This window comes from Diuraphis noxia, unplaced genomic scaffold, assembly GCF_037042655.1.
Source record: "Diuraphis noxia isolate RWA-SAM2 unplaced genomic scaffold, SU_Dnox_SAM2 contig0003, whole genome shotgun sequence".
Classification (NCBI taxonomy): Eukaryota; Metazoa; Arthropoda; class Insecta; order Hemiptera; family Aphididae; genus Diuraphis; species Diuraphis noxia.
In genome coordinates, this window is record NW_028301713.1 from 78924554 (window position 1) to 78942117 (window position 17564).

The 17564-nt window shown below is 28.2% G+C and overlaps 2 protein-coding genes across 13 annotated transcripts; both read left to right on the forward strand.

Moving 5' to 3' along the window:
• Positions 1-164: 164 nt before the first annotated feature.
• LOC107163291 (uncharacterized) lies at positions 165-6915 on the forward strand. Of its 12 annotated transcripts, none has more exons than XR_001506006.2 (10): positions 167-528; positions 850-1127; positions 1207-1351; positions 2663-2785; positions 2843-2989; positions 3067-3380; positions 4108-4187; positions 4273-4393; positions 4894-5414; positions 6682-6915. XR_001506006.2 is itself a non-coding variant. In XM_015510640.2 (9 exons), exons 1-8 carry the CDS (start codon positions 502-504, stop codon positions 4346-4348), a joined length of 1194 nt encoding a protein of 397 aa, XP_015366126.2. In that variant the 5' UTR covers positions 165-501; the 3' UTR covers positions 4349-4393; positions 6682-6915. The 12 variants fall into 12 exon arrangements, 9 of the variants coding, with proteins under 9 accessions (XP_015366126.2, XP_015366124.2, XP_015366127.2 ...); XR_001506008.2 differs by lacking the exon at positions 6682-6915 and having other exon boundaries at positions 4894-5109; positions 5203-6567; XR_001506007.2 differs by lacking the exon at positions 6682-6915 and having other exon boundaries at positions 4894-5068; positions 5144-6567.
• Positions 6916-9678: 2763 nt separating this feature from the next.
• On the forward strand, positions 9679-13498 carry MED6 (mediator complex subunit 6). Its single transcript, XM_015510656.2, has 5 exons — positions 9679-10023; positions 10148-10307; positions 10897-11071; positions 12381-12681; positions 13047-13498. The coding sequence occupies exons 1-5, from the start codon at positions 9990-9992 to the stop codon at positions 13187-13189; spliced, it is 813 nt and encodes a 270-aa protein (XP_015366142.1). The 5' UTR covers positions 9679-9989; the 3' UTR covers positions 13190-13498.
• Positions 13499-17564: the final 4066 nt, after the last annotated feature.

Genomic DNA, 17564 nt, shown 5'->3' on the forward strand with positions numbered 1-17564 from the left:
CCTAGCCAAATGCCCTAACCTCAAAATGTTATTATCTTTAAATTGCAGTGAAGTCATCATGATGGGAAAAAATGAAAAATTGTAACATTAATTAATGTGAAGACTTTGTTTTGTCCTTCTGCACCATAGATAATAATATAACGAATAATATTTATAATAATATAGGTATATTATTATCTATAATCTATGTTCTGTCTTCTGTACAGCACGATTCAAGATAGAATTTATTTATTTAAATATAGGTACTGTGATAGGTACCTACTATCTTAAATCGTGCTGCACAGTTTATAAATAATTAAAGATTTTTTCTACTTAAAAAAAAAAATAATAATCAATAGGAAAATAATTTAAACTTCTTCTATCCATATAAAAATTTTAATTGAGGCAAGTACCCTAAATTAACCCTGTGGTAGGACCGTGAACAATTTTTGAGTAGTAATACAGAAATTATTTAAAAACGAATGTTATCCACTATTATTCAACTATTCCCAAAAACAAAATATGGAGGAAGGAGATTTCAATTTCAAAGTGGGTATTTTTTTATTTAGTTAAACTAAATCACCTTTTAACAGAATATAAATGATTTAAAAGAATTGTTTTGCTAAATTGTCACATGTATTGATGTATTGAGATTGAGAATCCAAACTTTTATAATGTAATGCTATAATGTTGAATACTGATATGACTTCAATAATTTACAATCTACTGTAATATAAACACAGTTAATTTAAAAAACAAATTTTTTTGTAGAAAAATATGATTTCCAATTTGTAAAGTAAATCTACATTTTTTAATTCTAATTATTTCTGCAGTATTTGTAATATTATTGTTTAACAATTATCATTTCAGTATATTTCAGAAGAAGATTTTAATAAAACTTACAAAAAAGTCAGTCGCGATCGACAAAAACAAAGAGATGATCAACATTGGATCATTTGTATGGAATCAATCAAAGATACAGACTCAGACTCAAAAAAAACATATACTATTAAAAATGATGCAGAAGTTAAACAAAGTGAACCCTCATTTAATAAGTGCAGTAACAATCAATTTAGCACACATGATCCAGTAAATTTGTACTCATTGCATGATCTTTTTGATCTTAAACATATACATGGTCTTAGAAAGTATTTACTATAATTTTAATATTTTAATATTAATTAATTAATTGTAACTCTATTAATTATTATTTTGTTTCTGTTACAGCCGTTTATTTAGAACATTTAATGAGTTTTCTAGTATTTTAGAGAATGCTCTTTTGCCACCAGTTTTGAAAAGTCCTAAAAAAATACAAATTAAAATCAAAGAATGTGATCAACCAAATGATTATATATTTGATCTAAATTCACTGGTAAATAATTAAAATTCAGAAATAGTTTACTTTGATATGCAATGTACAATGTACTTAATAACCTATTAATTATTAAATAATAATGATTTGTGGTTAGATTAGAATTGTAAATATTGTAATATCTAATCAAATATTTAACTTAAATAGGGAATAAAGCATGATAGTATATAATTAAAATCAGTGATTAGTGGTATGAAGCCGCAACGAGGTTAAAAAAAACCTTTCTCTTGATTTTACTGTTGAAGATCTTACAGGTATTTAACCATTTCTGAATATTTAGTATTAACTATTTTTGGCATAAATGTAGTTATACAATGCTCATTTTATAATTATTATTTTTCAAAATATGTTTTTAAATGAAAGAAAACATTGTTACTAAAAAAATTTGATCTTAAAATGTTTAAAAAAAATTTCACTCATTCAGTAACATTTACAAAAAATAGATTTTTAAAAAAATTATATGACCCTTGCCTCAATAAAAAGATAAAAACTACCTTCTTTATATGCAAGATAATATGGAACAATCAATTGGTTATTATGTAAATAAATTATTTAGAAAAAAAAAACTGAATTTTTTATTATGAAATTGATTTTTCCGCACTATAGATTAAATACTTTGATACATATTGAAAAAAATTTAAATTGTGCATCAGTTCTTAAACTGCATTTTGTTTCTTGTGTATTGAAATTAATTTTTGGAGGTGCTCCTAGTGTCAGAAACTTGAAATATAAGTTCCAGTGTAAACAAATAAATAACACTTTAGTATCCTACATTTTTATTGTTTATAGTGATTTGATTGTTTGTGAGTAATAAACAGCGGTGAAAGTGAAGGGGGGAGTTCCCATTCTTATTAAAACAAGATTCTGTATTCTCTTTAGTAAAGTCTCCAAAATCCAAGGTGATGCTTAACAAGAAATTTATTAGTTAAATACTTAATATAAATAAGTTTTTATATGTCTGTTAAATTACAGTTATAAAACAAAAACAACATTAAAATTATAAAACATTTTTTTTTAAATCTCAGGCTATGAATTGAATGTATTTTCCCTCACTGATTTCTGTAAATTATTGACTCTATTTCATCTTATCTTTTGGATAGACAGAAATATTTGTTTAATATATCTAATTAATCCATAGCAAAATTAAACAATCATCATGTAATCTCAGTTTATTATTAGATACAGTTATTGTGATTTTTTGATAGATCACATTGTTGACTACAGTTGCTTAGCTTGGTAAAGAGGACCTCCTCCCTCAGAAAACATCTAGTTTTAGCACCATTACAAAATGTTGAAATAATTGTATTTCAGATCTCTGAGATTAAAAAAGAATCAAAAAATGAAGAACTGCACAAAAAAAATAATAAGACCACAAGAAAATTCTTTCAAATAAAGTTGATCAAATGCTATAAATTAGCGATTAATGCCACAAAGGTAATATGACTACATTTAATTATTAATATATATTTTAATGTTCTGTAATTCTTTAAGTTATGTTCAAAAACCTTGGCAGCAGGGATTTATAACCCCATACAAAGTAAAATGAAAAATCTGATCCAAATTATAAAACGCCTTTCGATAATTACTGGAAAATATTTATATGGAAAAATGTATAATCAAAAAAAGAAAGAAAGTTTTGTGCGTAATATTTTGATAATTTTTTTTTTTCATTATCACTTTTCAAGAGAACATAAATATATTTATAATTAATTTAGGATTTAGTTCAAAAATGCAAAGATTTAGAGAATATGTTGGAGGAATGTGGTTATAAAGACACAGACAATGACAATAATTATAGTAATAATATTGATACCAATATATTGAATGAGCTTTCTAATAAAGCTTTAAGTAAACCTAAACACTCAGCCTACTCAAATCGATTAAATATGTATAATGAAGACAAACCAAAATTGGGATCATGTTATGCTCAGAAATTGTCAAAAAAATCAGTTGAATTAATAAGTAATAAAGTTTTATTAGACAATGCCAAAACTGCAATAGAAGAATATCCAACTGCTTCAAAAGTATTGTAAGTATGTGTACAATTTAAGAATCATTTGATGGTTATTATAATATAATAGTTAACAAATTAAATACAATAATAAGACCACTTGAAAATATGTGTCTACCAGTGTTTTGTCTGTATAGTATTTTAGATGTTGAAAACCTTTTTTGCTCATATTTATGCAAAAATACCATATTATATACGATTATATTCCATGACTATAATATATGTATGATCACATTATATGATTCAGATTTCTTAAAAATATATTTTCATTCCTAATATTAGATTGATGGCTACAATAGAGAATGTTTAAGTCCTTACACATATTATTATATACATAAAATTAAAATATTTATAGTCGATAGAAATTCTGGCTAGGGCACCAGGCATAAATTGTTAGTAGATAATGAAGGATGGTATTTTGTAGTAAAATACCTAAAACTGACTCTAAGTATATTTTAGATAAACCCACGTCTATATTTTGAATTGTTGAATATTTACATTACCATATTGATATCTAATATTGTACAATATAATATATATATTTTCTTTCATTAATACACTAAATAAAATTGTAATTATATGTATCATGATAATAGGACGATTTATTTAAAAACACATTTAGGAATGTTTAGGAATTTATTACTAGAAACATAATGTATATATTATAAGTTATAACTTTGTTATTTTATCTTTTATGAATACTGTGATTGTGATTTAAATTAATTAAATCCCATAAATGTTTCAGGTCGAATCAATTAAAAACAACTTGCAATGTTGGCCTATACATAATTAAAGAAAACATCTGGAGAAATTTTCCTATTAAAAGTAGGTACTAAATTAGTTAAATTTATAGTTTATAAAGAGGTATTCTAATTAAAAATCTAAAACCTATTATTTGTATGTTATTAAGATATAAGGCTCTCTCAAAATGGAGCTATTCTATTAAACATACCTCCAGGAGAGGCAAAGCAACATCATTTATATAAACAACAATCATTAAAAACAGTACATGGTTTTAAAATCTTATCCAAGTAAATATATTATTAATTTATAGTATATAAACCTATAATGTAGAAAAAATATCTTCTGTATACTGCAAATATACCTACTAAAGTACCGTAAAAAGGGGCGAATAGGAACGGTTTTTGAGGTTTTTCTGCATTGAAACCCTGAGTTTTTAAGATTATTTTTTTCTGAAAGTTGTTTTGGAATGTGTGAACAATTTGACAATTTTGAGATAAAAAATAATTGCTTCAAGTTCCAAAGTTATTTTTTAATAATTTTTTAAAAACGTGTTCATATCCATTGATGGGGCGAATAGGAACACTAATGCAATTTATTCCTTTTAAGTCGAGTATTGGGGAGATAGGAACTTAATAAACATTTTTAACTAAAAAAATTATTAAAAAAAAATATTCAATGAAAATTATACGTCATAACCTTTTAAAAATAAAATGTTTTACAAAATTCAACTAAAATTGACATATTAAATTACCTTTTTAAATTCAAATTTTTAACAAATTACATTCAGAGCACTCTCTACTACCTTTACCCATTATCCATGTCGTTAAAATGCTACGCCAAGCATGTTTCATGGGACGAAAAAAAGCAACATCAAGCAGTTGAGTGATGTGTGTTGAATTTTGGGGCAAAAACACAAATTCAATATTATACTTCGAACAGGCCTTAATTCCCTCCATAGTCAAGTGGGTCGATAAATTGTCACCAATTATTAATTTTTTACCAGGTATGTTTCTAACGAACGGTACAACTATTTTCAGTAACCAATCTTCAAAACATTGAACATCAAACCACCCTGATTTACTTCTATTTTACCTAGAATTTGGAGGTCCTCTCCTGATCCAAGAATCGTACATATGAATTACCTTGTAGACCGTGTAAGGTGGTAGGAGTTCTCCAGTTCCAGTACATGCAAACATTATAGATTTCGAGGCCTTACTCGAATTCATTACTCTTTCAGGATACTTGCACCCTCTTTTAGTAATAACTTTAACTCAACCTGAGTCATCGCTCAGATTCGTTTCGTCGAAGGTATTTAACTGTATTTTTTGATTACAATAACTAAATCTTTATAAGAAGCTTTTCCTATTAATATTATCTTTATGTTACAAACAAGAACCATAGTTTATTTCTATATAAGAACATTATTAACAATGCATTAAAGCTTCTTTTAAACTCAGTTAAGTTTATATTTTTCTATCTATTAAATGTATTCTTTTAGAGTCAAAAGTACAAAAACGTAGGTATCTATAATTCTATATATCTTAAGATTTGTAATGTTGATTTAACTAATACAATTTTTTGTTTTTCTGAAGTAAAACATTTGCAATTTATATTTATTAAGTTATTAATATTTTTGTTTGATCGACCTACCAATATATATATATAGAGTGTCTCGCGAGGATTTACCCATTGCGATATCTCCTGGAATAATGGCGATATCAAAATTTTGATTATTTTATAAGACCCTCAGGGATAAAAACTTCAATTATTTAATATTTTAATTTATTTTAATTTTTTGATTAAAAGGTAAAAAATTCACTACAGCCATTTTGTAATGTTTATTTTTCTGAAAATAATGACGCTTCAAAATTTTATCTTTATTAATTTCCTGATTTTTAATTTTGAGAAAAATTGCTATTTATTCAATGCCAGAGTGTTATCAAATGTGTGAACTGCTGCGCCGCGTGTGTGCGTGCTTGTATGGCCGGCCGAATGTTTTCAGTGCGCCTAACTATAATCATATTTAATTATTCAAAACTAGAAAAAAAATCAAAAATCAGGAAACTAATAAAAATAACATTTTGAAACATCAATATTTTCAGAAAAATAAGCTCTAAAAATGGATATCTTTAATTTTTTTGGAAATGATCAATCAAAAAAATAATTTTTTTAAATTTTTAACAAAACATTAAAATAAATTTAAAAATGAAATAATTGTAGTTCTTATCTCAGTGAGTTTTATTATAAAACTAGAATTTTGATATCTCCATTATTTCGTGAAATATCACAATGGGTAAATTCTTGCGGGACACATATATTATATAGTAAAAGTATAATAATTATAGGTAACAAAATATATTCTTACAAAATTGTATTAATAGATAACTCATATATATAATTCAAAACGATTATTGTTCACAGGTTATCATTTAATAATTGTATTTATTTTTAAATCATCGTCATTCAAAAACTTTTGCAAACTTCAGTTTCATTTAATGCTTCCTAATAAATAAAAATATTTATGTTAACTGTTAAGTAATTAATAATTATTAAAAGTTAATGATTTTTTTTTAAGTATTACAGAATCAATAATAGATGACCTGATTGATGAAGTATTATCAAAAATTGATTATGATTCAATAATCAAAAAGCTTATATTAATGGAATTGTTTGAATAACTGAAAAGTTAAGAAGACTATTTACTTATTTAAGTAGGTACAATTATTTTTTCATTTACAGGATACATAAATTAAGTGATAAATATGTAATATTACTATAACAATAATAAAATCAGTAATACCGACTTAAATATTGTTTTTTTCAACTATGGTTATTTCCAGATAGCCTATGTGCAAGGCAGTTCCAAAAGACAAATTATGGTGGGAGGGGGTTTAATTCGTTAATTTCAAAACCTTTAAAAAAATGTTCTCACTCCACTAAAATTATAATAAACATTTGTCATAGGTAGTAGGTACATCTCATAATCACATAAATATTTTATATTCATAGCCACAATCAATGCTGCCAAAATCGCATTGGCAGTTGGGGCATTTCTTTTATAAAGGGGTCACTTGGTGGTAGATCCAGGAACTTGCCAACATCTAGGTCATTGCATTATATCTTATTAACTTAGTACTATGTATTTACTATTTGATAAAACCTAATATGAAAAAAGAACCTGGAGTCTGGACTAATAAATAACAATTGAACAACTAAGTCATAAAGCTCAGTTTTTGAACATTTAATATTATTTTTTTATTTATATTATTATTATACATGCCGATGCGGTAATATAAAGATTTAAAAAAAAAAATTGATTAAATGCATGATACATTTAATGTTGATTAAATGTATGATGAAAATTATGGACATTATATGGGATTGTACAATTTATTATTGTTTTTATTTTCAGTTTCAAGTAATAAAATGAATATCAAATAAAATGATTCAATATACACTATACATATATTTAAAAAAAAAATTTTGTAGTAGTGCGCAGTGAGAAATTGTTTCTCGCTGATGTTTTATTTAAATAATTCATTGGTTTGCTTACCACTAAATGCAGAAACTAAGGTCTATGTATTATCATTTCAATACAAAAATTAAGATTTCTTAGCTCAAAAATTATCTCCCTTTAGAGTTAAATACTATTATTTCTAGGTACAGTAGAAACCCTCTCGTACGCCCTCGGCTAGTCCGCCGCTCCGGTTGATCTGACCATAGTATTATTGATATGAATTCTATGTATGTAATTTAAAAAGTACAATTTGGATTTCCCAATTTATAGAAGATATATAAAATTAATTGCTAGTTTATTATTTCCCTTATTGTCTTAGCTAAGTCTAGAATATCATTTGCTAAACAAAAATCTATAACTGGCTTTTTTTCTAAGTATTGTAAAATATAATACATTTCTAATATAATCTTGTATGTAATGTGTAAATAAAAATGTTCTGTATATTCTGATAATCCGACCTTTTTTGCGTTTCGACTTTGCCCCCAGTCATGAAGGTGACTGATTAGAGAGGTTCTACTGTATTATTATTATTGTTCCTAGCTATACATAGGGAAAGTTTCGTCCCCATCACCCAGTGTGCCTTAATACGTGTTCTGCAGTAGCCCTACCCTGATTTTAATTGGTCGGGGTAGTCTGGTCCTCTAGGTTGGGGGTTGAGCATACATAGTGGGCTAACAACCCCACCTTATAAAAATTTATTTGTTATGACATTTGGAGATGGAGAAACAATTATAAGCTAGGACATGGAAATTGGAAAACTGGAATTAAGATTGCGACCTGGAACACACTGAGCCTTATTAGGACTGGAGCTTGGCAGAATCTTACAGATGTACTAGAAACATATGGAATACATGTAGCCGCTTTGCAAGAGAAAAGATGGTCAGGGAATGGGCAGATTAAAGTGGGGAAATATATAATCTATTTCTCTGGGATGGAAGAAAGACACCTTTTTGGAAGCGGTTTTGTTGTGCATAGAACCATACATAAAAGAGTTCAATCCCATCTCAGAAAGGATAGCAGTACTACTAGTCGATACAAAACCTCTAAATATGGTACTAGTGTGTTCACATGCACCAACGTAGACAGAAGATGAGGATATCAAGGATGCGTTCTATGAGGAACTGGCACATACTTATGATAATCTACCAGGAAACGTAATCAAATTAGAGCTGGGGGACCTAAATGCCAAGTGTGGAAGAGAGACTAAATTTAGCCCAACAATAGGTAGTGAAAGTCTACATGGGACAAGTAACGGTCTTCTGGTCGCTTTTGTCTTTTTCGTTCAGTTTTCTTACAAAATTTTGTGTTTACAATTTGCATAATACTCAACATTCAATTATTTTGTATTCGAATACGCGTATACCTACTCTGCGATTAACTGTATACATTTTCCAAACGAAACGATGGAAGATGATAATGTTGCCTGTAAGTATAATATAGACGACCATTTGGTTATGTACCTAATACTTTAGGTAAGTAACATCTCAACAATATAATATAAAATCATAATGTTACAAAATTGATATTTTTTACCATCTTACATAGGTGTATCTTATGCATTTTTTTGTGATCCATCTTATGTAAACCTCACGAGCCACCATTGTATCCTACCATTTGTTTGAGTTTCAATTTGCTAGATTTACCGGCCGAAAAATTGAAAAACTAGTCTCTTTTTGTCTCATGACTGTGGAATCCGGGACCCGGGTGAACTTCATAGGTGGCATTTGATTTTAATACTAAAATACGCTGTTAGACGGCCTCCAAATCTTCAACACCCGCTTTGATTTCTACGTTTAATCACAATAATATATATATTCATTGCAAAAACAATGCTTCAAAGCTTAGTATCATCAAAAAACAATATAATATATATATAAATAATATATCATACTATCATATTATACATAATATTATAATAATTTATTAATTTGAACTACCTATTTGACTATAAATCATAAATCATAATAGTGATAAATGATAATAATATATGTATATCAGTATATCACCGCTATCCTTATCAAATTGTTAAAAAAAAATTTAAACACCGACTAAGATGTAATCATTGGTTAATAGTATTAATTTCTTATGAATTAGTAAAAATCAATTGCCAAGTGTTATAAATTAAAGTTAATTTAAATTAGTTGATTAATTCTGAAGTCATAACCTTTACTGTATTTATGTTTTTAAACCTTTATCAAATGCAATAGTTTATGTTAATTTGGTTTTATTTAACATTTTAACAGATGAACAACTAACTTGTATCAGTGTAGGACGTAGTTGTACTATGTGCGTGTTCTCAGAAAGTTAATAAGCTTTTTGAAGGTGTAATTCTTGTTATACATAAGTTTAAGGTGACGTGTTGAATAATGCTTCCAGGACGTGGAGTTGGTTGTCTGCCTGGTAAGTCTATAGCAAAATATTATGTGATTGTATATAGTATTTATATTGAAATCATAATTTATTAGTCAATAGTCATTACTATTACTTTTCCCTATTAATTTGTACTTCCCATTTTATCTCACAGATAACCCTTTGGGTCTTTCTTGGCATGATAGTAATTGGATTCCCATGCTCAACTCTAATAACATACTAGACTATTTCTCGGAACGTAGTAATCCATTCTACGATCGAAGTTGTAATAATGAAGCTATTAAAATGCAACGGCTCAGTATGGATCAGTTGAGGTAAGAATGTAACTCAAATTCATGTATTTTTTCTTGCTCAATGATAATTATTGACACTTATTATAAAATAACTAGTGGGGACGAGGTGGCCGAGTGGTCTACCGCGTCGGCTGTGGCTCAGCCAGACCGGGTTCGATCCTCGACCATCGGGCGGCATTTTTCTCCGGGCAAGTCACGGTGTCAGGAGAACAAGTGCTGCCATCCCCCACTCCGGGGCATGGCAGAAACCTACGGGTGCCCTAATAGAAATTCTGCCAAAAACTCTCACCCATGTGTAAAACTAACCTACAGTTCCATAAGAACCTACAGTACTACCCCCTTCCCAATGGTCTTAGTTGCCGCGGGATAATTAAAAAAATAAAAATAACTAGTAATAATTATTTATGTTTTAAATTATTTAAATAGTTAAGTATTTGGAAATTTTATTTTTTGGATAGGGACTGGAACCTATTTAAATTGAATTATATGTTACCAGATTTAGTTTGGTGATGTGTTGTCCATGAGTCTTAATGATTTATATATACCTAGTTAAGCTCTTATGTTTTAATATAAGGTATGTTTTGTTTACTTTATAAATGTTATATTTTAGCAATATGATTGGACTGGAGTATTGTCTTCTTCATGTGCAAGAACCAATTCTGTATGTAGTACGTAAACAACACAGACATTCTCCGACACATTCTACACCAATTGCTGATTTTTACATTGTTGCTGGTATAGTTTATCAAGCACCAGATCTTCTTTCAATTATTAACTCACACATGGTACGTAAGATTTTGATATATTGTATTAGAAATCTCTTATCTAGGTATTTTATAAAATGTGAAAAATCAGAAGCATTGTGTACAGCTCATCTTCAAGGCATATTAAGAGGACGCCACACCCGCATGTGTTGTCTCCTTCGTACAAGTGCATAGCATAGCAAATTTTACGCTCAGCAGATCACGTTTATCTCCGTTAATTTAAAATTTAGAGTGAATTTACCTATTATAAAAATTAAAGGCAAGATTATTACCGAGGGCATCTCATAGGCTTTTTATTATATTTTAATTTTAAAGCGAGTAATGAGTATTTTAAAATTGTAAATTATTTTTATATTTAAAAATACTCATAACTCGGTTTAAAATTAAAATATAATAAAAAGCCTCCGGTAATAATCTTGCCTTTAATTTTTATAATAGGTAAATTCACTCTAAATTATAAATTGAAGGAGATAAGCGAGATTTTCTGAGCGTAAAATTTGCTATGCTACGCACATGTATGACAAAGACAACACATGCGGGTGTGGCGTCCACTTAAATTATAGGCTTTTTTATTGTATGTGGTGTATGCGCTCCACCACAGATTGCAATCTACCGGTGGTTACGGAATGCTTGTCAAATGCTCTCTACTACTCGATTATAAATGATAGTATTTGATACACATACTCAAAGCATAGAAGTTAAATATTATGCGTGGTATAACTCCCAATATACTCTCAAACTATTATATTATAATATATTATTGTATATTTATAGTTAGTAAATATAATAAGCTATTACTGGTTTTTTATTGAAATAGGTAGAGTGTACACTTGTATTCATAATGATGTCTGTAGACCCCATACAACGAGATAGTCAAATTATATCAATTAGATTTGTATAATAATCTTTTTGGGGAATTGTTCTTACTGATAAAAACCTACCAACTGGTTTTTATTAGTAGAATTTTTGTTGAATCAATGTTCTATAATATACAAGGTGTTCACATTTCAAACAACCATTGTGGGTGAAATAAAATATTTAAAAAACAACAAAATAAAAGAATTTAACTTGTACCAACATTGATTGTTTTCTACTATGCCACTATGGTGTAAGCTTATATACTACTAAATAAAATATTGGAGTATATCTTGTAACAACAAGAAATTGAACTCTTTACTGTTAATTGTACATTTACCTATACTTACTAAATGTATTGCTTACTCATAACCATAAGTGTATTTCTACATATTTTATTTTGTACTATGATATTGGTATAACTTATATAAACATACTTAATATATATTGTATGTTAAAATGGTTTTTTTTTTAGATGTCTTCAGCATATCATTTAGAGACTGCATTCGAAGAACTTAACTCTTTAGCTAGATTTCATCCATCTAAAGGTTATTCGTGGGAAAATCGTAGACCTGGTCAGCCAACTGGTCCTGTAACAGCTCCTCCTCCATCTCCGGTTAAGGTTACCGGCAAAAGAGACATTGAAGAAGCTAGTTCCCAATTTCAAAGATTACGAGTAGATATGTTGTTAGTTGAATTAACAAGAAAGTTTCCTTTACCTTTACCTCAAGCTCTTTCTGCAACACCTCAAAATACTATAAATAATCAACAAACAAGTAAATACAGTTTTTAACATTACAATTTAATAAAACCATTTTATACCAAAATAGTTCAAGTACCCAATTGTTATGTAAGGTGTAAAGTGTTTGATTTGGGTGGTGTATTCTGTGTAAAACAAGGAATTCCTTTTTTTAAAGTAACTTCTGTTTAAACCTTCTAAATGTCAATCAAAATGAAATCTTTTTACTTTTATAATGTTATAATCAATTATAAGTTATAACCGTACAATTTATTTCAAAATATACAGATTTTATTTTATTATATTATTTGTATGGTATATTAGTATAAAAATGATCGCAATTGGTTTTTGTTCATGACAAAGCTTAATAGTAAAATAATTACTTCTTTTATTTGTTTACAGATGAACTAAATAAAAAAGAAGTGAAACAAGAAATAAAACAGGAAACGATTCAAGACGTAAATATTAAACAAGAATCTCAACCTACTAACTCTTTATCACCATCTATGAGACCACCACCAGAGAAAAAGTTTAAGCCGGCATGATACACTTCTAATATATATATATTGGTATATTATTTATTTACATTATCTGAATTTTCTATACAGACTAAAGTAAACTTATAAAGTATATACTTGATACTAATTATAACCTTTTACTTATTTTAGTTCAAAATGTATTATTATTTTTATACCTACTATAAATTATAGGATTAATTCTTAATGATTAAAAGAATATTCAAAATAAGTATTCAGTTTTTAATGTTAAATATATACAATACATACATAATATATGTATTTTTGTGAAATCTTAAGAAGAAAATAAAAGATACAATAAACATATTTTATACAGCATATTAATTGTATACTAAATATACTATTTATTTTGACTGTCGACTTTCACTAAATTAATAGCAATTTTTGTTATATCACAACAATTTAGTATGATAAAATATTAAAATGGTACTTTCTTTAATTTCATAATGTATGCTAACTTATTTGACCAATTGGCAATAGTAATTATAATATTTTATGTGCAAAACAACTTTTTAGTATTTAATAGATTCATGTGTATGTATTATTTGTTTGTTATCAATTTAAGCTTTTGATAATAGGTGTGACAACAATTTATTATTATTCTTTACCTTATGTAAGTATTCAATTTTATTATCATCAAACATTTTGAATTTTAAAATAATATTTATAATTCAGCTTTATTCTACCATTAAACATAAATAGATACTTTTAAATAATTGAATATGTTGTAAATATTATTTTAGTGTATATCATATTAAGCCTAATTATTGTTAACTTTTTATAATAATACATTTATAATATTATATTGCATTTTAGCAATTCATTTTAGTTACAGAAACATGTTATGTATTAATACTTCTTACTATACATTTAGTATACATAACACAAATTCTAGATTTATTTTAACCCAAAAATAGGTAAAAAAGAAATTAAAATTTTTTAATATTTCCTCTCATATGTTCTTAAAAGCTATATTGTTATTGGAAAATTCAAAATTCAAAAAAATATATTACAAGGTACCTAAAAATTCATTAAAATCAACATATACAATATTATTATGTTTAGATTCAGAAATATTTAATGTTTGTTTATTATAAAATACATATAATAAAAGTAAACAATCATAAGCATAACTAACTTCAGTCTTTAATCGTAATTTTGAGTGCAGTTTTATTCGGTAATTAAGTGCCCATGGTTTTATTTAATTAAAAATAATAAACTAGTTGGTGGGGAGCTATGCTTTTACTTCTCTCATTTTATGAACTAATATCATAGAAGAACTAATTTCTGAGCAATTTTTACCCATGCGAATGGGTGTCAAATACCCATTGTGTTTTGAATATACAATATATACATAATTATTGATACATTCAATAATTATAAACCCGAAAACCTGAAAACTTGTGCACAAAAAAAAAGCTCTTAAAAGTTAAAATATCCTCAAATGTTATAGATAATAAGTCTTGCCAGTCTTGGTACTTAAAAAAATATACAATTAATATGAAAACAAAAAAATATAAAAAGGCAGTTTATTTACTTGATAAAAACTTTTAAATTGAAAAATTAACATAACCTGCTAGTTGTTCACTGTCGCAATATTATAGGCATATATAAACGACCGTTAAACTCCAATCAGTGTCTTACTATAATATTTTTAAATATTAAATTTTCTAAATGTGCACTGTGCACATAAAAAGCTTTTAATTTGTAAAAGGCCAACGTTACTTAGGTTACACTTAACATTTTCAGAATATATTCTTATTTATTTATAAGATTAAAAATGGCAAAATAACATTTTTAGTTTAACTTACTAGTGTGGTAGTGATATAAAATATATAATTTATAATTTATGTATCATTCACATGACCTTTCTAATTACAATATGAAAAAACTAGAATTCCTCAGCCCTACTGAATCTAATATACATAGTTAGGTTGATAGGTATACCAAGTATATAGGTAGGCACCTAAGTGTTCTAGTCTCTAGATGTGATAACCCATTATAGATACCTACCCAAAGAGGCAAAGAGGCATAGACAGTACCTAGTAGAATACTACTAAAATAATGTGGCTATACTTTAGCGACTATATTTTTATGGTTACATGGCTACATTATAAAGGCAACAGATTTAATATTTTAATATGACATCGGTTATAGACTTATAGACTGAATCTATTAAAGTAGAAAGTAATCATAAAAATGTCTAGAATATATAGGTACCTATTTAACTTAATGTCTAAATATAGCACAACTACAGAACATAGGTTCTTTGTGAGTATAATGATAGTTATGAGCTACTATTATCATGTAAAATTTAAGTTTTTATCTTAAATAGATATAGTTAATTGGTAATAATCCTATACGACTGTAGGTACCCACTTATAAATTATAATTAAATAAGAATAGCCTTGATATTCTAACTTTTAAGGTGGTCCGTGATATCATAAATCACCTACCTAAACTTAGGATTATCGCTTAAGCTGGTTAATACCATGAATTAAGATGTGATATTTAACTGTCTGATATATTGGACTATTTTTTAATGACATCATAAATGTATATTTCTAATTGTTTTATACTTAATTAAATAAATAATAATCCAGCGCCTAGCCAGAAGCCACATTAATAAATGACATGGAAACAAATTTTATGTATGATGAGGCAAATTAGATGAGATTAAAATGTATTCATTAGGATGTAGCCTACATCATGTAGGTCGATTGTCCGGTCTACTTTTAAATTTTTAAACCTCTACATTTGCATTTCATTTAAAAATACAATAGTTAGCATTGAAACAGGTTTAATAGTAAATAATAAAAATATGTTTGGTATGTATAGTCTATAATTTTTTGCCACATCATTTAAACACATCTCTGGAGAGTTTACATATTTTGTTCACGTATTATGTTGACCCGGGAGAGTTTACCACCGTCCATTTATTACTTTTATATGAAACCTGCTTTAAGTATATGACTTACCTATAGGCTATAGGTAGGTAGTCGTTCTGGGACAGCAGAATATAATATGCTTACTTAAGGCCAATACCTAACCTTTGTTGTTGAGGCTCAATAAAATAAAAAAATATATAATATGACACTGTACAAATGTACGTAGCTGGGCGTATTTATGTAATTTGCACCACATTTAAAAACATGGTATAATTTATCCCACACAAAACTGTCTAAAAGCGTATTTTTAGCACTACACCAGGTACCTGTATCGGATGAGCACTGTATGCACTGCCCTAGCGCCTCTGGCAACGGCAGAGTGTAATACTGTGCTCTACCGCCCTTGTAGGGGTGGCAATGCGGGGAGGGCAGCAGAACGCTAGGTGGCTAGGCGAGAGACTGAGATCTCCGATATAGGCCTCATCTTTTCGAAGAAATTCCTGGTCAACCGGGCCAAGAGGATTGGTTCTGAAATTCCTCAAGATGGCGTGCTAGAGACGTTTATCGGGACTGCCGTGGAAATCCTATGACGTTGAAAGAAGAAGCGGAAATGGCGAAGGGGTTGGCCAACAGACGGCCGATTGTTATAAGAACGCGATCTCTAGGGCGAAGAAGATTACGATATCACGCACGAATGTACGATGATACGTCTATAATAGTGGCAGGCTGTGGTAGGCTTGTTAAGACTTTTTCACTTTTTCAGCATACTATAACGAATTGGAGATTAAAATAATGCAGATTTGAGGGTTGCTATTGTCCCGTTAGTGGTCACTGGTCGCACAAACCTATGTTTTGCCGGTGGCTTCTGTTTTTATCGTAAAAAATAGCTAATGTAGTTGTGCGATTTATTGTTTATTTTTGGTTCACACCTTTATTTCAACAGACGAGATAATAATAGGTAATATTTACAAGTTGGTACCTATAAACTATCATCACCTAGTATATGTGTACTAACTAGCTACTCTGTAGTATATAACAATTATTGCTAATAGGGTCATAGGCGTGCGCAGGGGGTATGCAGGGTATGCAGCTGCATACCCTGAAGTTCTGTGAGGGGCGAACATCGAGTCTGAAAAATTGAAACATCCAGTTATCAGTTATCAACTACCAAGTATTTGCGAAATACATACTTTTTGTATTATGTAATGGTATTTATTACAATATTTTTTTAATTAAGCAGTAGGTTTTTTCAATATTTGTGAATTGTGTATACCTACATATTAATCATAATTTTACGAGCCTAAAATAACTTTCAGGGCGCGCTATTGTCAGCCTTCTGCATATCCTGAAAAAGAGGCCTGCGCACGCCTATGAATAGGGTGATGCTCTATGTGTATGATTATAATTTGTTGTACGCATTATGTTATTGAATAAATGTATTATAGCAGGTGTACCTATGCGTCGTATTGTAGTCCATATAACAGTATTACAATAAA